Below are 21,063 nucleotides of genomic sequence, written 5' to 3'. Positions count from 1 at the left end.
GGTGTTTGCTAATATGCTCCAGTGTAATATTAGTTTCTTGGACCCTTTGTTTTTAATTTCAAGCAATAGATCTGTTGCAATGCAGCCATCTTTGAGGTGCATAATTTGGTTCTACAGTGATCTGCATGGGTAAAAAACCCTCAAGATGGCTGCTGAAGGAAAAAGGTCTTTTAAGAGCAGACCATCAAAACTTGGCCCTCAAGGACATCAAGAATGGCTGCAGTTTTAATAACTGCCACTATAGTTAGCAAGGCAAATGCATTTAAATGTTCTAAAAAAAAAAATTATCTGGACATTATACCCATCTATAATTACTATGTACTATTGCTCAGCTGGAATAATTTTATTGATTGTACATAATAATATAATTACTTCAAATATTTGTTTTCTTGTTTAATACCACATTAAAGAAAACTGTTGACATTGAATATTTTTTGGCAGTTACTGACCTCTTGATACCGGCCCATCCCTCCCCCTTTGTAGATTTGAAAATGTTCAGATTTTCCCCCACTTTGTGTCCATCCCAGACTCAAAACCTGCATACGCCAATGTTCGGCCCAAGAAGCCCAAGAGTCTTTGATTTCAAGGATGTGTCTGAGCAATTTCTCTGGTGATTTCCTGCTCCATATCAAGCCGCAAAAGTTGCCATAAAATTTGTTCTTTTGCGTTATTTTTTTTGCATACATATATTTCTTTGAGTTTATACATCCTTTCGGCCCATCAATGAGCCAACAACACAAATACAACTAAGGGACTAGAGAATGCACGGGACGGACGCGTCGACGAACTTGAAAGGTCCACTAATTATACAACCTGCAGGCGCGCCGGCTGGCCTGGCTACAAATTGGTTTTAAATGAACGATTGAGGGCGCGGCGCGGCCGCAGCCGCGTCCGAATGATCCATTGGCTGCGTGCGTTTAGCCGCGTCCACAGCCGCAGACGCAGCCAGCAGCCACAGCCGAAACATTCGGACGCAGCATATCTCACTCAGTCAGTCACAAGTGGGGTCGCGAGCAGAAGCGCATGACACAAGTTAGTTCTTGAGTGAGTCGTCAGTCAGTTGCATTCAGGTCTGACAGCGCTGCGATTGGTTATCCGCTAGCGAGTTAATCCAGAAGAGGGAACCACCGGACGGGCTGCCTTTACATCACTAGTTGGTGAGTTAACTGGCCAGGAAGAGTTAGAATAAGCAGCCAACATTGTGTTTCCATTAGAGTAAGCGATAGACGCCTATATAGGAGTCGCCTGTTAAGGCGCAAACAATAAATCACCATTGTTCAGTTATATAAAGAGGACTGTGACTTAATCATTGTCTCCTGTGAGTTATTGAGCCTAATAGGGTGAGAGTGATTGAGTGCGAGTGTCTCTGGTCCACTGCAATGTCTGGGGGTATACTTCCTCTAAACGAAGTAACGTCCCGGGTTTCCCGGTAACCGCTCGTCGGGAAAGCCTTATCCTGTCGGCGTCCGTCCGGCGGCATCTCCCGGCGGGAGGCAGGGACGAAAGGTCGGCGGACCGCTTCAAATTTGGTGTCAGAGGTGGGATTGGCGTTGCAGTGACATCAGTCACCATCAATCATCTGTAGAGTGTGAAGGAGTACTTCACCTACCTAGGCGTCATGGCTGTCAGCCTCATTGATTTTGATGGCGATTTGTCAGAGGTCGACCAGATTGACAGCGATCTCCAGCGAGCGACACACGAGAGAGAGAAACTCCCGGTTACAACTTCAATACATGCACTACTCGAGACACTCAACATTGGACATCGGGGTTCGCTGATGTCAGCGCCTGCTCTGCGGTCAAGAATTCCACCTACTCCAAAACCCAGAAAGAAATTTAACACATTCGCACCTCCACCTACCCCAGTGCCTACGCAACCAGCTTCATCGATGCCTACGGCTGAACCCAGCAACCTTGTTGGATGGACACCTTCCAGATGTGACAGTGAAGTTTCGCCCTCGAGTGCAATAGAAGATGTCTCTCTGCGAGTGAATCATAGCACCAAGTTCGAAGGAGGCGGGCTGGATCCATTGGGCTTGCAGGGAGAAAACCACAACAAAGGAGAGAAGCAGCTGCGAGTCGAGCACTAGTACCACTAAGCGGCCGAACATCCTACCAGACAGATTCAACGGGAAGACCCCTTGGAGGGAGTATGGGCAACACTTCCAGGCGTGTAAACTGGCAAATGCTTGGACCGATAGTCAAGCGAAAATTTTCCTTGCAGCGAGTCTCCAAAATGAGGCAGTGAAAGTGCTTGGGAACCTCGCTTCCAGCGGCAAAGATGTTATCTATACTGAGCTGATGGGTCTCCTCGAAAAGCGATTTGGCCCCGGACAACTGGCGGAAAATCACCTAGTGGAACTTCGCCACAGGCGCCAAGGAGATAAGGAGACGTTGCAAGAGTTGGGACAATCCATACGTGATCTGTCGGCACTCGCCTGTCCAGAATTGACAGACGACGGGCGAGATCGCCTAGCTAGGGTTCATTTTGCAGACGCAATTCGGGAGCAAGCCATCCGCGAAGGAGTGTTCAGGGCAAGACCGTCGTCACACGATGAAGCCATTCGCGACGCCTTAAGCACAGAGAGCTTAAGGCGTCAAGAGTGAAGTTCAGGAGAGTAGTAGTCAAGCAAAGGAGTCATTTATTCAGAGTGCAAGTGACCAAGAAGTTAAGGAGTTGCTCCAAAGGATGACAGAAATGCTAAATGACATGAAGTCAAAGCAAAACCCAGGAGTGCCTAGAGGGCCGAGGAGTGCTGCCAGGGGCAAGGCAGCTCCCCAAGACGTGTGCTTCAAGTGCAATAACCGAGGGCATTTTGCACGGGAGTGCAGGAAGCGCGTCGGACATGACATCGACAGACAGGCGTCGGGAAACGATAGCCAGCTGGCTCCAAGGCCCGAGGGACAGCTGGAGAAATAGACGGGCCGAAACACCAGAACGGAGACAACCAGAGATGGGAGAGATGTGAAGCCTACCGTTTACCATAGGGCAAGTGCTGGACTATTTGTACAGGCGTTTATAAGGGGAGTCAAGGCAAACCTCTTGGTGGACACAGGTGCGACGGACACCGTCCTATCGTCAGAGTTTTACTACAAGATTCCCATTGAGAAACGACCTAAGCTGGAGAGTGGAGGTACAGGAGTTCGTAACGCTGACGGCAGCAACATGGAAATTCTCGGAAGAGCCTTGGTAGAAGTGCAAATTTGAAGGCTCTCTGATTGGCAACGTTACGAAGATAACCGAGAGGAAGACGCGTAGTCTGTACCATGGAGGACTTTTGGTTACCCGAGAGGAAACCGAGCGCGTTTTTGATGTTAATTTTAAAGCTGGGTTTTAAGTCCACAAGTTAACAGAATCCAGGAGTTTCATTTTAGACGCCTTACGCCTTTTAAGTTCACAAGTTAGTCAGAAACCAGAAGTTTAGTCACCTTAAAGCCTTACACCTTGAAGTTTGCAAGTTGTTTAATTCAGTTTACCAATTAAGCTTAAGAGTTGATTAAACTTAGTGTTTACATGTTAACTTTATTGAGACCACAAGTTTAAGAAGTGTTTGTCAAAGTCGAACAAATTGAAGTTTAATGTTTATTGAAGTTATGCTGTATAGCCAAGAACCTATCTAGGACAAGGGAGTCCAGTAAAGATAACCTGATGTCAAGATTTAAGATACTTTAGGTGGACCAATGTTTCTTTTATTCATTTTTGTATAAGTTATTGGTCAAAGGGACTGACCAAGCTTAAGGCGAGGCTGTGTAACGAAACATTGGACATAGTGCCAGTCTAGGGTACTGGTGCCCGCATCGGTGTAAAAGGGTGCGTCAGCCGCGCGCGTGACACTTACTCACTCAGTCAGTCACAAGTGGGGTCGCGAGCAGAAGCGCATGACACGAGTTAGTTCTTGAGTGAGTCGTCAGTCAGTTGCATGCAGGTCTGACAGCGCTGCGATTGGTTATCCGCTAGGGAGTTAATCCAGAAGAGGGACCCACCGGACGGGCTGCCATTACATCACTAGTTGGTGAGTTAACTGGCCAGGAAGAGTTAGAACAAGCAGCCAACATTGTGTCCACGTTAGAGTTAGCGATAGACGCCTGTATAGGAGTCGCCTGTTAAGGCGCAAACAATAAAACACCATTGTTCAGTTATATTAAGAGGACTGTGACTTAATCATTGTCTCCTGTGAGTTAGTGAGCCTAATAAGGTGAGAGTGATTGAGTGCGAGTGTCTCTTGTCCACTGCAATGCCTTGGGGTATACGTCCTCCAAACGAAGTAACGTCCCGGGTTTCCTGGTAACCGCTCGTCTGGAAAGCCTAATCCTGTCAGCGTCCGTCCGGCGGCATCTCCCGGCTGGAGGCAGGGACGAAAGGTCGGCGGACCGCTACAATACGTTTTACGTAAATGTTGTTTTAGTAGACCCTTGATATACTTACCAATATCAATCAGCTAGCCGCAGATCCAGGTTTGGCTCCTGTCAATGGAACGGGGGTTTTAATCAGGTATTTGTTGCATGGGGGTGGTGGTGGTGGTGGTAAGCCACCTAATTGTAAAACCACACTAGTAGATCCGTCATTGATAATAATTGTGATCAAAATTAAATATTCAGCTGATTTACCATATTCAGGAAATAAAAAAAATCAAATGTGCTTGTTTTGTCTCTCCTGTACAGCAGAGACCATGATTGGAACATGAAAATGTACAGGTCAATTGTGGATCAACTGAATGATCTGCAAAACATGGTGGGCGAGCTCACAGAGAACGCAGAGTATAGTGAGGCAGAGAGGATACTCAACGAGAAAAGCCTGGTCGGGGATATTATTGTACGAGGACTGATAAAGGTAAGGACAATGCCACTGTTTTAAGAATACAGCCATTAATGTGGCTGCTCCAATTATATTTGTACCATCAATAAACTTCAGGCGGACATGCGTTACTATGCCGATGTCTTTATATATCTTAAATATCTGGCATATGGCATCGAAATATAACACAAACAGGTGAAGAACAACTGTAATCGATGTTTTTGCATTGATGTTTTTGCTTAAATTAACATCAAGCAGATATTAAAGGCTTCACATTATACAAATTCCAAGGAAAGCCTGATTTGCACCTTAAAACGAAATGAACATGTAAGCTATATCAAAATGACCATAATATATCAATATTTTATGATCGTTGTTGAGAGTAAATTTGTTTATTATCTCGTGGGCCTGGAGCGGGTGCGCAAACCCTTAAGATGAAAGCGGTAATTATGGATATTAAAATAAGTCATCAGAGCTAAAGCGAGTAGGCCTAAAGGAAAGGCAGGCCATGGTCGAAGTGTGTCTTTCGCGATACTTTACCGGTAAGTTGAAAACAAACACATAAACGCTGTAAATTTGTAATTGCTAATTCGGGCGATTCACCATGCAGTGCACCACCAAGAGTTGCTATGGAGAGTCAATTTTTCAAGTTTACGGTCGTCAAAACATAGGCCTACGACCCATTTGAACGAGTGTCAGTAGACAACTTGAGCTAATTTGTAATAGATTGGGGCATAGCGTTCTAGCTTCCGCCTTACAAAAACACCCATATCGATAAAAAGAAAAGGAAGGGGCATACTCGAATATCATACGCTCACGAAACTATAGGCCTACTGTGGCCGGAAAAAACTAGCAACGAACATTTCCCACAATGCACTGGAAAAAAGGAACTCTCCGTGGCAAACTCTTGGTGGCGCACTGATTGTAAATCGCCCGAATTGGAAATGTTTTAATCAACTTTGACCACATGACTAAGCAACCTTGGTGACCTAGTTCCTTCTGAAAACGTGTACTGCCTGTACCAGTTAACAAAGATGAAGAACATCGATCGTGCAGTGAGGAAAACTAACAAAATTTATTAGGCCGCGCCACATTATAAAGTCGAATGACGTGCTACACAATGAAACTTCATTAGTCATTACAATTTAGTTAACATATCGAAATTTCCCAAACAATCACAGGTAACATCACAGGCGTAGCCAGCGGAAGGGGGGGGGGGATGTAACCCCACACCCATATTTTGTAAAGACTGCCCTTTTGCATTCAAATGCCCTGTTTTCACCAGCGCTAACCCCGCCCCCTCCCCAGTTTGTGAAGAGTGCCCTTCTTTTGTTAACAAGTGCCATTGTTTTCCTATAACAAGTGTCCTAAGTGGCCCACCGGCCATTACGGGTGCATTTTCTTGAATTTCGCAATTTCGCGCATGTATTGCCCTGAATTTAAAAGCACCATATAGTGTCCGTAAGTGTTCATAATTGTTGGTTTTGAACAGCGCCCCCATCAACAAATGGTACCAGCCCCCCCCCCCCTTGATTTTACGGAGGCCAAGTGGCCGGAGAAAAAAAACGTGTATATTCATTTCAGCACGGATGTGCAAGTGCCCTTTTTACCCCTCAGCCGAGAGGCTCGAGGGGTATTGTCATCGCCTAGGGCGTCCGTCCGGCCGGCCGTCCGGACGTCCGTCCGGCCAGCTTAGTTTCCGGATGATAACTTGAGTTAGAAATGTTGTTTGGGGTTGTTACTTCGGTAGGGGGTTGCCCTTGGGAGTAGGCAAGTTGGGATTGGTTTTGAGGTCAAAAGGTCCAAGGTCAAGGTCACCGTGGTTAGTTAAAGGTAAATGGTTTCCGGATGATAACTTGAGTTAGAAATGAGATTTTGGTGTCTAACTTTGGTAGGGGGTTGCCCTTGGGAGTAGGCAAGTTGGGATTGGTTTTGGTGTCAAAGGTCAAAGGTCAAGGTCACCGTGGTGAGTTAAAGGTAAATGGTTTTCGGATGATAACTTGAGTTAGAAATAGAGACTTTGGTGTCTGACTTTGGTAGGGGGTTGCCCTTGGGTACAGGCAAGTTGGGATTGGTTTTCGGGTCAAAAGGTCAAAGGTTAAGGTCACCATGGTGAGTTAAATGTAAATGGTTTCCGAATGATAACTTGAGTTAGAAATGAAATTTTGGTGTCTAACTTCGGTAGGGGGTTTCCCATTGGTACAGGCATGTTGGGACTGGTTCTGGGGTCAAAGGCCAAAGGTCAAGGTCACCATGTTGAGTTAAAGGTTAATGGTTTCCGGATGATAACTTGACTCTGGCTGAGGGGTTTCAACAGCAACGCTGTTATTTTTAAAACATCCCCCTCCCCAATTAAAATGACCTTGCTACGCTCATGGACTTGAGTTTAATATCAGAGGTCGAAAATTACTGTGAAATAGCTGTAAAGATGCGCACCGAACACCATGGGCGACGAGGGGGACTCGTGGTGCACCCGCTACACTACCATGCATTTTAATAGTGTACTTTTCCTTTGTTTTGATCACAGATGGTGATTGCTAACAACAAGAAACATGAAATGTCCTGGCCTTACTTCCTTGGCGTCTTGGGTAAATGTTGCCTTTTATGAAATAAAAACAAATCAGATTAAAAGATTGAATGATTGAAAGATGGATTGATTGAATGATTGAACGATTGATTGAACTATGATTGAAAGATTGAATGACTTTGCACTTTGTTTATCCTAATAGGTCTAACCCTTGTATTTATAGTTCCAAAAGCATCATCTGTAAAATGTATTGTAACTACTTTTTAAAAGCATAACGTTTAAATTTTGGGCATAAGCCCAAAATTTCAATTTTATCCTGTTTATAAAGTCCTCTACTTTTATAATTTTATTTTTTATATAATGTATATATATATATATATATTTTAAATTTAGTTCGCGTGGTGGCAGTGATTCTGTCATTGGTATATATATACTGTGAGTACAATTTCTTTGTATCTCTGTTTTTTTTTTTTCTTTTGTTAATGAGCAACACCGATTAGGACCCAAACTGTTCTACGTTGATTTGTTCCGAACGTATGACGTGTTTAACAGTACCGTATGACAGTCCAGTACGTTTCCCATGATCGGCCACCATGAAGTAGGCAAGCCAGTGTTTGCTATAGACTAGAGAGTGGGACTCATTCTATAATTATGTAAAGTAACTGCAAGTTCTTTATCATAATAGTTACTACTTGTTATGCACTGGCTGTTAGCTCCACGTTTTCCTCAGTTTTTTGCCATCTATCATATCGATTTGAAGGCTTGCCTAATATTGCGCGCGACACTACATGATGTTTTCTTAATGAGGGCATTGACTTCCCGGTACCCCAGATGTAGACATGTAGGCCGGGTAATGTTGTCAGTGAGAACCCTCTGTACATTTACAGTTTTCTCCTGAGTGGGTTAATAGCGCCACCAACTTTCGGAAGTATCTCATTCTCTTCGTGGAGAGAAGCGTGCACGCATCGCGGGCGAACAAACCATGTACTGTCACTGGCCAGCTGTGTACGTACGGGCGTCGTTAGACCATTTCGAATGGGGCTGCCATCATGAAATTTGCCGACGGACCGTCACGCAAAATGAGTTTAATTGATAATTTCCGCCCGAAATGATCCCGGTAACTCCATTTCTAATTTCCTCCACAAATATATGAATGGGTAATTATGTTGATTACTTTGAATGTATTTAACTTTTCAGTGGGATAAATTCATAAGTTCAACTTCACATTAAAAAGTTTTGGACATTTTGCTAGGATCGTCGCAAAACTGCGTGTGTACACTCAGTACGTGTGCGCCTTGTTCAGGCCCGTTCTCTTATCGGGGGTCTTATCCTAAAGTGGGACTTTTTATATGCGAGCGCCGAGCGCGAAGCCCAGAAGGCGTGGGGTCCGGGGACCGCTTTAGGGCCAAAATGTTTGGATTCTAGATGCTCTGTGGTGCAATCTGAGGCATTTCCTGGCCATTTCCCCTGACTTTCTGAATGAAATGTGCTCCTGTTTAGGGAGATGGGGTAGTTTATCAAAGTTTATATCATTACATCACAAAAAATACATCAAAATTGTAGCTTGACGCTCTTTCCAGATTTGCCCTCTTTTAATAGCTTGATCCATGATTTTGAATAGATTTTGAGTTATAAGAATCAGCTCAATTTGTAACTGTCTGCGAGCGATCGAGCACGTGCTTGTGTTTTGCACAGCTGTAGCTGTCAACCGCCGTATACAGGGCGAGTCAAAAAAAGCGGAACCCAAACCCCCAAAAATATATTTCATATATAAAAAAAAATAAGTAGCACCAAAAATAATAATGACTTAAGCTACTTTTAGATGAAAAAAATACTGAAATTGCTCAATCTGTTCAAAGAATATCACCATTTAAACGCAACGACCCTAAAACCTTTCTCGTCCAAAAAAGAAATTTATTGTGTGTTTTGACTGTTTGGAACAACAAAGAAAATGACACATGATACTTGTTTCAACAACTGTCACCACGTGTAGTGCACAATATCTTTATTAAAGGGAAAATACAACATTTGAAAACATCGAAAAATAAAACTTCCAAGTTTTTACGAAATACCTTACTGGGATGTTGGTAAATGACAGTCTAAAGCATCCTGTAAAATTATGGCACCTGTTGTGAAGTCATTTTCAAGAAAATTGTATTTTGTACACATTTTCAACGGTGGTCGGCCGACCACCGTAGGAAAAACCTAACTATTTTCCAACTACTGCTCCAAATTACCCATTTGTTTCAGTCCAAATTGTGTTTGCTATTGGTTACATGTTCATGAAAGGGTGCAGGCCAGCTGGACTGGTTCCCTTACTTTACAATTTTCCGGCATCTATAAATTGATCCATTTCATCTTTAGTGGAGTCAGGGGACCAGACTACTTGAAGCATTTTCGAACACAAAACTTCAAAACATGTCAGTGTAACAATATTTGATCTATTATATTAACCCCTCAAATTTTTCATTTCTGAAAATTACAGCGAAAGCCAATGATGTATACATTCCCTTTAACAACCCCGGTTAGGCAAACAATATAATTTATAAAATCTCCTTTTTTTTAAAGACGGGCCTTCAAAAAGACTTTGTTGAATATTTAAACGTTTAAACTGAGATTTTATCGCTGGTGATGTTTAAAGACAATTGTAACGAAGATTCTTGAAATCGCATTTTTTTGGACGAGAGAGGTTTTAGGGCCATTGTGTTTAAATGGTGATATTCTTTGAACGGATTGACCAATTTCAGTAATTTTTCATCAAAAAGTAGCTTATGAAATTTGTTTGGTGCTACATATTTTTTTAAACAAGAAATACAATTTTGGGGGTTTGGGTTCCGCTTTTTTTGTTACTCATCCCGTTTGAAGCGACCTCGCGCGACAGCTCGTTTCGACAATGTAAATTTTTTTTTGCCGTAAGTTGCAGTACTGGGTTTTAGCTTTGCTGGGTTTTGAGCAGCGGTGTTAGTACATTATCCATGTTTTCTTCTTCCCTCTTCCTTTCCCGTTCCCTCTCCGTTCATCATTTTCTATTTTGCCAAAAGCACCCATGATTTTACCGACAAAACTGACCAATGAGGGGGGGGGGGGGTTGACACCTCCCCCCCCCCCCCCCCCCCCCCCCCCCCCATAGCGACGTTCGTCCGAAAATATTCGGTCTCTGGTCGGACCAATGTTCCGGACTTGACGCGGCCACGCGGCTTTTTTTTTTTTTTTTGCTTTTTTCTCTTTTTTTCTTCAAGCTTGGATTGTACAGACAAGGTGGGTACTATATTGCTTTTTTTGGTGTCCTCATGTACATTGGTGTCCTCCAAAATTTGCCTTGGTGCTTTCGATCATTTGCCTTGGTGCAATTTCCCATTCCTTGGTGCTCTTCAGTAAAAAAAAATTGAGGAGGTGCAGAAATAGAGGGCGCTGTTGGATCTTCCGCGGAACATTTTTGGAAAAAAAAAGATCGACGCGCATGATTAAAATCGACGCGCGCGCTGACCAGAGACCGACTTATTTGTTTTTTTTGGCCTTACAGTACGTATTCACTGTGTGGACTTCCGAACAAAAGATGTTCACATAAACCAGGTAGCAGCGACGTTGTTTCCCTTTCTCTGAAAAACAGGTTTAGAGGCATTTTAGAACAAATATTGGGTTGAAAGAGTTTTCACAGTGTGAGTAAAATGACACGAAAACAAAAGAAAACAAAAGAATGTCCACAATAGGTACGTAACGTAAACATGGGTGCGTGTGTGAACGTATACACACACATGTAAATCGAGGAATGTTTTTCTCATCGATTTTTTTGTTCACAACTCCTTTTCAACGGCTCACATTGGTTTTTTACACGTTTTCTTATCAAGGACGTCCTCGATTTGATACACACTGTGATCCGCCGCGCCAGCGCTTATCCCTTTCAGTTCCTAGTAACGGACAACGTTATGGACGATAAACCATTTTGACTTTCGTCATGTGCATAAAATGGCACCCCAAAACACCCAGTCATGTTTAACTCACGGATTTCCTTTTAACGACTACGGAGTAAAGATGAGACCTTGGTGATCCCTTCAAGGAATAAAAACGAAATGTTATGGGGGCGTCATTTGTTGGTGCTTCTACACGGCAAGTGGTCGCGTCACTCGCGTGCATGCAGGATTCACTGCTTGATAGAACGAAGCGAATACAGATTCTGTTTCTAGAATTGGTCTTTCGATACTGGACTGTACATGTTTGGCATAAAACAAGAGCTTCATAACGTCTGTAGAAAACAGCAAGCGTATAGGGACACAGACCACCGTACGCTCTCGGCTCTCGTCCCCCGTCCATCCGCCCTGTTTTTCTCTTGCCTTAAATACTTATGTGGTGTCACATGCGCATTTCTCTAGTTTCGACACTGTATACATGTGGATACTGAAATAAGGGAGCTATAAATGACATTCATATATATTTTTTTCATTCACAGTTTACAAGTAAGCCCGCTACAGTCTTTTTGGTCACGTAGTTATGGTAAGTGTTGTGCTAGCCCGTGTTCAAGTGTTTTTGGTGTGCTCATTTGCAATTTTGGTGTTCATTTTTGCTGCAGGCAGCCATTTTGACAGTACTACAATTTGTCACGTCTAAAACTTTAGACAGCAAATGGTAATATACCAGAAATATACTGTTACATGAAATAATCAATCGAATGCAAGTATTGAACATTGGTAAAGTGTGTCAACTGAATAATTTTTTAGCAAGTCTTGGTTTCATACATTCTATACAAATAGACCATCAGACTACTTAATAGCCATATTTAAAAGGATAGAATGGTGCCAGTCTAGCGTGTGCTTCAAAATTTAAAATAATTTTCTTCAGCCTAATCTCAGGTGAACGATGCTGAAGAAAACTATAAAACGTTTGAATGGAGTTTTCAAATTTTGCTGTGGAAATGCCAAAGCACATCTTGTTTTTATTCATATAGGTGATTTTCCCTTCTGCTTTCTTTCAAAGGTGATTTTAACCTTCGGCACCCTATCAGTGTGGATCCAACTGAACTCGAACAGATCTAAGTTGCTGATATGCCGAGTTGAAAATGTATTTGCTACATTACCATTATACTTAACTTAACCACTTTTTGAAACAAAACGTTCCTTAAATATATTTTAACCTTACATCATTTTGTACAGTAGTGATTCATTATTAACAATAACAGATTGGCCTAAGGCAGATCACGTCATTCCGTTCCAATAGGCATACTTATAAAAATGTTGAAGACAAATGATCATTTGAATTTTGTTTAAATCTGAAAACATATTCCTGGAAAATATCAGGAAAGGCGACATTATATATGAATTTCTTTATGATTGTGGGAATACGTTTTCCATAGCACATTAAGTATTTTTAGGGGGGGGGGGGTGGCAGAGGGGTTGCCTTCCCGAGGTGTTTGTACACAACCCAAAGGCCCAAAGCAATGAACCAAGATACTGCAACACAGGTTTGATGATCGCGCAGTTTCCGATCACCCTTTGTGTTTGGTACACATTCTTCTTTGTTGATTTCTTTGTTAAAGATGATGTAATGATGACGTCATCAAATATCAAATTACAAATGGCATTATTTCAATTATTATTTGTTTCAGGTTGGGGTTGGTTTTGTTTAATTATATATTTAACAGCACGTAAAGATTAAATTATACTCCTGTAATACACTTTTTTTGGTTATAGGGCCTAATCCTTACCTCAGCTGACTTTACGGGTTTTATACAGGGTAATGTTTTCCTGGGCCCTCTTCCAAATTCTTCATCTTCTTTCAATTAAAATCTTGGACCTGGGGAGAACATAAAAGGCTAATCGGGACACCAACCATCATTGGTTTAAAAGCAAATGTTTTGAATAAAATTTGTTCGCACATGAAATCTCTGCAAATTTGTTATGAAAGGTTTGGACTTTGAGATGATGTTCTTTAATGTGAAGGAATTGTAAAGGATTCACTAGTTTATAATGTCTGTAAATTATACACATAGTGTGATAACTATGGAATCCTTAAATGATTTCGGATTCCTGATTTCTTAAGAAAACTTTTGTAAGAATTACCATGAAATGGGTACTTGAGTAGAAGTCGCTTGAAAATAACAATTGGGCCAATTTTTTAAACTTTGAGTATATTTTTCAACCTGCGAGCTATATTTTAGAAGTATGTTTGTAACGCATTCTCTATAACTTTTTATCTTTCAAATTATTATTTTTCGTGATATAATGGAAATATACAAATGCACGCGTAATAGGGATACCACCAGGTCACGAAGCAATACCTATAAGGGAGAGACTGAGGCGGTTTCCTCGGAACAAACAGGAAACAATAAAAAAACACATCGACAGGTGCATGACTTTCTGCGGAATGCATTGCATGGATTAAACCATCCGACAGCCATGGCCAACCAGCATAGTTCTTGTGAATAAAATGAACATTGCTCATATTTCATGTCTGCTTTTCAAATATGTAATAATAAATTATAGTGTGGTGTCAGTGTAATTGTTTAGATTACATTTTGGCAACGTTTACCGGAAAACATTTCATCAATTAAATTTGTAAAAGTGCATTGTAATCCATACATTTTCCACCTTAAATTTTCACCAAATCATCACTGGGAATCATGTGTACAAAAAGATAATGCTTTACAACCACAAATATGTTTTAGTTATCGTAAATAAATTATGGTGTTTATTGTAACGCCAATGTACTTAGCTTTTGCTCATAATTGCAAAATAGGTTTTATGGCCCATGATTCTATTTGGACTGTTTACAGGCTTGGGTTCAGGTTTACTCCTTTTTTTGTTTTAAGTGGGTTTGTTATCTAAAGCGTTTGAGATGGTTTGTGGTACGGTGTACAAATAATTCATTTAATCAGAGTTTTGGCCGGAATAAAATCATTATTCAAACTACTTTTTTCTTCGTTGACGTGACTTAATAGACTCATTCATAATTATCTCCATTGAATACTGCTGTTCATTATGTTTGGTTGTAGTTAAAAGAGATTCCAATTTCAATGCATATAATCTGTGGCGCAATACACATGTATACTATAGTACCACTTTCATGTACCGGGTAAAGACGTTCCAGCTCAGTTTTCTAATAAAGTAATGCATCTAAATATGCATCTTTTATATCGGACAAAAAGTCTGATGGATTTGGAACAACAAATCTTTAGTAAAGTGTGGATTCGGCATTGCGATTACATGTACTTGTACTAAAACTAGCGATGAAAGGTTTTCTATCCGAAAATACTTCTTTCACTTTGTTATATGTTACAAGAAATGTTTATCTTTTACGGTAATACCTCTAGTGAAACACCTCCAATTGTACTCATATATATCCAATATAGTAACATCTTCAATAACTGAAATAACATGAATGCAACCGGCAGGCAGGGAAGGGGGGAGGAAAATGAACACTTTTATCGTTCAGCCGTGCTCAACTTCTTTAGAAAACAGTCAAGACGAAAAGAAAACACACGTTGCACCCAACCGCATAAGAATAGGCCTACTGTTACAGACGTAGTGAACAGCAGGAACAGCAGAATAACTTGGAACCGTAAAAGTCAGTAACAGATGAGGTATAGAAGTCGCTTCAACGGCTTGTTCGGTAGCACACTCGCTGTCACCAGTGTACCGTATGAAATAGTCTCGATGTTGACTGTACAATAATCTTAATTGTTGTCGACTTAAGAATCATACCACGGTTTGAAGGATAGACACCGGTGTAAGTTCAGCTATATTATGGAGAAAACAAACAAAAGACACAAAATATAGAGCCTCTTTTGATAATCACCAAATGCAATCTCTGTTGAGCCAAGGTATATGAACAATACAATTCAGTTCTGTTGTTATAATTAATTTTACACACAATCTGCAAATTGATATTGTTTTTTGGATGTTCACAGATTTTAGGGGCCATTCAGATTAATCAATGTTTACAAATTTCGATATTTTTTTTCTCGAAACTGTGAATGGATTGGCTGAAAATCGAATTTCAGTGATTATCCCACAAAATAACAGTGGCCTCTTCGAAATCGTCTGTTATTTTCCGTCAGTACAGGAACGTTCCCTAATTGATCCTATGATGATCCCATTTCAAGGGAATTTACTGAATCCTTTAATATATTCTTGGAGAATCCTACATGACTCCAAATATCAATATATAAACATTTTGCTCCAAATAAATTGGTTATTTTGTAAACAAGGGCAAAACGATACTCGATTTCTTCTGAGTCTTATTAGTAAACAGACATGATATATCGCTGGCGACTATTAAGGGCATTCCAGACGCCTGGAAGCAATTAAAAATGTTCATATCCCCACTCTAGTCGGATCTTGCGACAGAGAATGGTATCCCACCGCTACACGTTTACATGTGCCTATAGACCCCTCGCACAGGGCGCCCTCACTGTGGTCTGGTCTTTGGTCTTCTGTGATACGCAAGAGTAGTCAATGTGCACTTTCATTGTCATGAAACTAAGGGCATTCTGTGCAAGGGGTTCATGTCAATAGTACGTCGTAGAAGAGTAACGTCACGAGGTATTGTCTCCAATAGTGATGTGCCCAAACAATGTCTCGTTGGCCGCCAATTTTACCATAATGCATGGGAGATTTAGGTGAACATTTTCTAGCTGAGATTTCTCAGACATTTAGAATAAATAAGACTAGAAAATTGTGCTTCGGTGCTTCGTAGCTGACTGTAGTTATCATTCAGAACGGATTTTATTTTTTCTTTTCTAACGGATGAAAAAGTGATGAAAACGTGGGCTCCGTGCTATCGCTGTAGGGCTTGTATTTGTGTAGCAACGCGTGACCCCGGCGGAGTATGACACAACCACTTCTATGGCGTATAGCAAAAGCTTCACCTAATGAAAGTGTTAATCTATCAATGCTGATTCGAGAACACTATCATGTAATGTCTCACATGCAGTCATGAATAAGTAGAATCTTTCCGATTATCATTGTGCCTTGGAGTGTTAGGTGTCAGTTGCATATTTAGCGACAACGAACTTCGTGAGTGGTGATTTCATTGGATGTTCGCATACGGAACCCGTGACCTCTTCCGCTTCGTCATGATAGCGGCAACTAGGACGATGACGCTGATGATGACCCCCAAGCACCCTATCACTATTCCGATGATCCAGTTTGTGTCGAAAGGACTTGGCAGTGTTGGGAAGGGCTTCTTGGTCGTCGTGGGCGGGGGAGCCGTCACCTCGGGACAGGTCTCCACTTCAATTAAACATAAAATAAAAATAAACAAAGAACATAAACCAAAGGTTGATTTTTAAAACCTCAGATTCAATGAACTGGGACTGAACCGTCTGTGAAACCAGGGAGCGCTGTTCAAAAATGGACAGAACTGGACACTTATGATACTAGGTGGTATTTTTCATGAAGCCTCTCGCCAATATCACACGATTTTGCTGACAGGAATTACGAATGGGTGGCGTCACTTGATTTTTTTTTACTTTACAATCATGGATGGTGCCATGGACACAACACCACAAAAAACAAACTCCTTCCTTCCCCCTGAAACTGGACATTCTACGTACCAAAACTAATGACTCCACTTACCCTCGCCAAAATGTCCCTTGTCAGACGATTTGTCGGCAAACGGTTGGAACATGACGTTTTCCATGATGAACTGTGATGTGGATGCACCTGGAACTCTCAATGAATCACACTTATAGGTTTTGCCGATTGTACCCTCTGCAGTGTAGAGCAAAAAAATATCCTTCTTTATTACGATGTTAAATTTGAAATGTAAACTTTCAAATAAAGGCCACTCATACGTCCTGCTTTTTGTTCACAGGTAGAAGCATTTCACATGTACATTTCACTGAGTACTAAACCTTTTTGTTTTTCCAAATGTTGAATCACATTTTATCAACTAGGGTTTTTTTTGCTGGGGGGGGGGGAGAAGCAACCAATTGATTCAAAAACCGTAGTACGCACCGTATGTGGGGTCCCATGTGTTGGCTGTGCGTGTCTTATCTGAAAGGTATCAAAAATCGTAATTAAACGCAACATATGTCACACTGATTTAATTAAGCCTAAAATAAAACGCAACAAACATTGAACACATAGTAATTATGACAATAATTGTCGCATATGGAAATCAAACTACCGCACTGCATGTGTGATGTTAAACTGATTTCAATTTGTTTCCAGAACCTGACCCATGCTTTACATTTAAAACCTGGGGTTTTGCAGTGTCGGGGACGGAGAAATGGATATTGTCTCTTTTATGACTTGGCTTACAATATTCAGAGTAGGCCTAAGTTTTCTTATTATGATTTCTCTCTTTTTTGGGTGCCATTATAATTTTAGTTCCAGTAAAAACCACCACTTTTTTATGGCCTTTGCCTAAAGTAATATTACTCAAACTTTATAACGACGAAAGTTACCCTTGTCCAGAAAGGTATATATACTTACTATAAAAGCCGGCATCTGGCTCAAAGCAAGACCCAATATAGTGAAAAATCACCGTGTTGTTATTGAAATAGGTCGTGTCTGTTGCTTCAGGGAAGGATAAGGTCCAGGAGACGCAGTATCGATCCTTGGATGGATACCACAAAGTGAAATTCCTCGGACCATCACCCTCGCAAGAGCCCTCATAATCCGCAGCGTCGGTTACCGGCAGTGTGTTGTATCGACGCTAAACAATCGAAAAGAAGAAAAATCAAGTAACTTCACATTAATCGATACTGAGGACTCAAATCTTCGAAATAGGAAAGTCAATAAATACGTTAGTTTGTACAAGAATCGCGCGGTAGCGGATTATATATCGCAGTAGCGGATTATAGGCACGGGCTTCCCGGGCCTGGGCCCAGGACCTTCCCGTATCTTAGGGGAAGGAAACAGTATATTATTTGAATACGTACGTCGAAATCCGTAGTCAGATAACTGAGTTTGATGGTAGCATTGAACACCAGTAACATACACACATCGCCTGCTGATGTCTTCACTTGGAATCTGTGAACGGAAATTAAAACTCATATCTCATTGTCGTCAGCAGCAAAAATAAAGACCAACCATCCATTTAAATCGAAGTCGGGATGGGCGGGCAACATGACTTAACGCCTAGATGTTGTCACACAATTAACGTTTAAAAAGCACTACGTTTTATTGAAGGTGACACGTACCGACCCTCCAAAACATGTATTGGACGTCATATTACCGGGAACAAGAGTTTAATCCTTCTGGAGTTACACGTCACGCTCATGCGAACAGTCGATCTGCTTTAATATCCTACAGAAATTCGAGCACGCTCCATTGTAGGCCTGTACACTCATCACAGAGGCCCCCTTGAATGGCGAAAGCATTGTGCCAGCTATTGTTCAGATAACATCCGTCACGGGGCAGTTGATTTTGTACAATACATGGCACAATGCTATTTCGTCATTCAAGGGGACCTCTAGTGAATGCACAATGATAGCGGATGCGTCTATAAAAATAACCATCGTTGAGAAATTGCAGATCGTCTATCACGGTTTCCGTTGGTTGCATTTGTCGCCACTGTCGGTGGTCGCCGCCATGCTGCGACATTATTTTCGTGTCAATGGTTATCTATAGCTCCGTCATGAATTACATACAAAACGTGTCTATAGAGAGCCAGCAATGAAACCATGCCCCGTGGTCCGGTTGATTTAGATGACGTGATTAGTCCAAACTCCTTATGATGGGCGGTGACTGCATGTGCTCTGCCTGTCTGACTATGGGTGATATTCTTAGATTTACCTGGGAATAACAGGACCTTGGGTAGCTGTAACACCATCAGTGCTCCGTGAGGCAGTGCTCCCTGAGGCAGTGCTCCCTGAGGTATTACCGGCCGCTGCGGTAGAGCCTGAGGTAATACCGACGGTAGTACTCATGCTTGTTACTACATTAGTAGACGGCTGCTGTGTTGGAACATTGGTAGTAACACTTGCACCAGGGGTCGTGCACTGCACTTCTCCACCTATGAAGAAACAGTGGTTTAATAGTAGGCCCCTCGTGTGGAGGATAGTTGTGCAGGTTGGCGCACTTGGTACTTTCCCCGGCTTCCATGTCTGTGACCTAGGTTCGAATCCCACCGGCCCAGGCCAACAATTTGGATTGAGTTAAATTTGGCCTCGATGAACTCTGACGCAAGGTAAGACATTGACTTGCATTGCAGCAGGCAATCAAGACAGACAAGGAAGAATCGTCATCATGACGAGCCGCGACCAATGAGGCTGGCGTGACCCGTTGCCTGTCCTTCACTTTTACGAAGACAGGTATTTAATATAGGTATTGCATATACTATTTACAAACATTTAAAATCGAAACTGCCAAAATGTTATGATATGCGGCCTACTCAGTGATTGTATGTATAAATACTAGCATCAAGCAAAGAGATTTATCGCATTGTGCTACCGTAAATCTTCATCTTATTATTAGGCCTATCAAACATCATGTGCATTTGAAATAGTTGCGCCTGGAAAGCTGTCACTTTCAAGAAAGCCGGGAATTAAGGTTAACCATAATTTCCCAACGATGCTTGGGACCGATTTGGGAAAAAGGCTTTCTTTTTAGTACTACGTATATGAAGAGTGAGCCAGCCAACCATTGACTTCGTTCATAAGCTCGATTACGCTTTTAGGTGTATATTTTCCGACACAGCCGGCACTCAAGCCTGTGACCTGTGGGCTCCATAATAATATGTCCGACACAGCGAGCTGCACTTTACATGCTGTTGAAAACGAACAGCATTATGTTTTTCCCACCACCAATGGACTCAAAACATATATTATGCTATACCAATCCCCACATCGGCCCATTTCATAAACTTCAATGTTATTTATAGGCCTACTACCTTTAAACAGTGATAGCCAATGTCCCCCAGCTCCTGAGACATAGTTGGTTCCAAAAACACTAAGTACATTATACCCGCTTATTTCTTATATTTCTTTTCGTAAACACGGAAGTGGCGCTCATGACTGCAATATTGACTTATGCATGATAGCGAATATAATAAGGCACATATCATATGACCCGATGTCATAACCATAGTTGGAATGGAAAAAAATGGAAACGTCAGAGAAGGGATGTGCACCACATACTTTAAATGTGCATGCTTGATGTCATATATTCATGTACAAATTGACCTCCGCCTGCATGGCGGTGCCATTGTGCATGACTTTGTATTAAATTGCCCGCATGTCAAACACTAATGTAGCTGTGAATAGACACGAGGCAAAAATCATGCTTACCTGGGTACATTAAGAAGACGAGGAACATGAACATGATGCAGTCCATCGTGTTTGCCTGCGTAGCAGATCCAAGTGCAACTCGTGACTATAATGTACTGCTGAACAGTGAACGGGAAGTGCGCCGGTAAAATATAATGGTCACCTTGCATGTAAATAATATCGCGTAGTTCAAAATAGAGATAGGTCCACTGTACTATAATCCTAGGGGTCATACACTGACCTTGTGGTCTCTATAATCAGCCACTTGAAAAAATGTTACAGGTACAATTTTTTTTTTTACAGGAGATAGCTGCCGGAGTCACTAACACGAGATTTTATCTTCATGTAAACTTGAATCCACGATCCTGATTCTTCGATCCATTGCATCAGCATTGTGATAATTTAAAAATTGTTGACTGACCTGATGATGTTGGATAAGGCCAAAAAAAAAATAGTCGGTCTCTGGTCAGACCGAAGTTCCAGAATTGATGCGGCGACGCGTTTTTTGTTGTTCTTGTTTTTTGGTGTTTGTTTT

The 21,063-nt window shown here is 41.6% G+C and overlaps 1 protein-coding gene across 1 annotated transcript; it reads right to left on the bottom strand.

Annotated features, from left to right (window-relative positions):
• Positions 1-15,094: 15,094 nt before the first annotated feature.
• On the bottom strand, positions 15,095-20,681 carry LOC119743620. The gene is made up of 7 exons (XM_038220031.1): positions 20,550-20,681; positions 19,057-19,276; positions 18,201-18,291; positions 17,752-17,974; positions 17,272-17,310; positions 16,891-17,025; positions 15,095-16,545 (listed from the first exon to the last, which is right to left on the bottom strand). The coding sequence occupies exons 1-7, from the start codon at positions 20,593-20,595 to the stop codon at positions 16,343-16,345; spliced, it is 957 nt and encodes a 318-aa protein (XP_038075959.1). The 5' UTR covers positions 20,596-20,681; the 3' UTR covers positions 15,095-16,342.
• Positions 20,682-21,063: the final 382 nt, after the last annotated feature.

This window comes from Patiria miniata, unplaced genomic scaffold, assembly GCF_015706575.1.
Source record: "Patiria miniata isolate m_02_andy unplaced genomic scaffold, ASM1570657v1 HiC_scaffold_6, whole genome shotgun sequence".
Classification (NCBI taxonomy): Eukaryota; Metazoa; Echinodermata; class Asteroidea; order Valvatida; family Asterinidae; genus Patiria; species Patiria miniata.
Note: the sequence above shows the minus strand (reverse complement) of the source record. Positions and strands in the feature narration are given on the sequence as shown.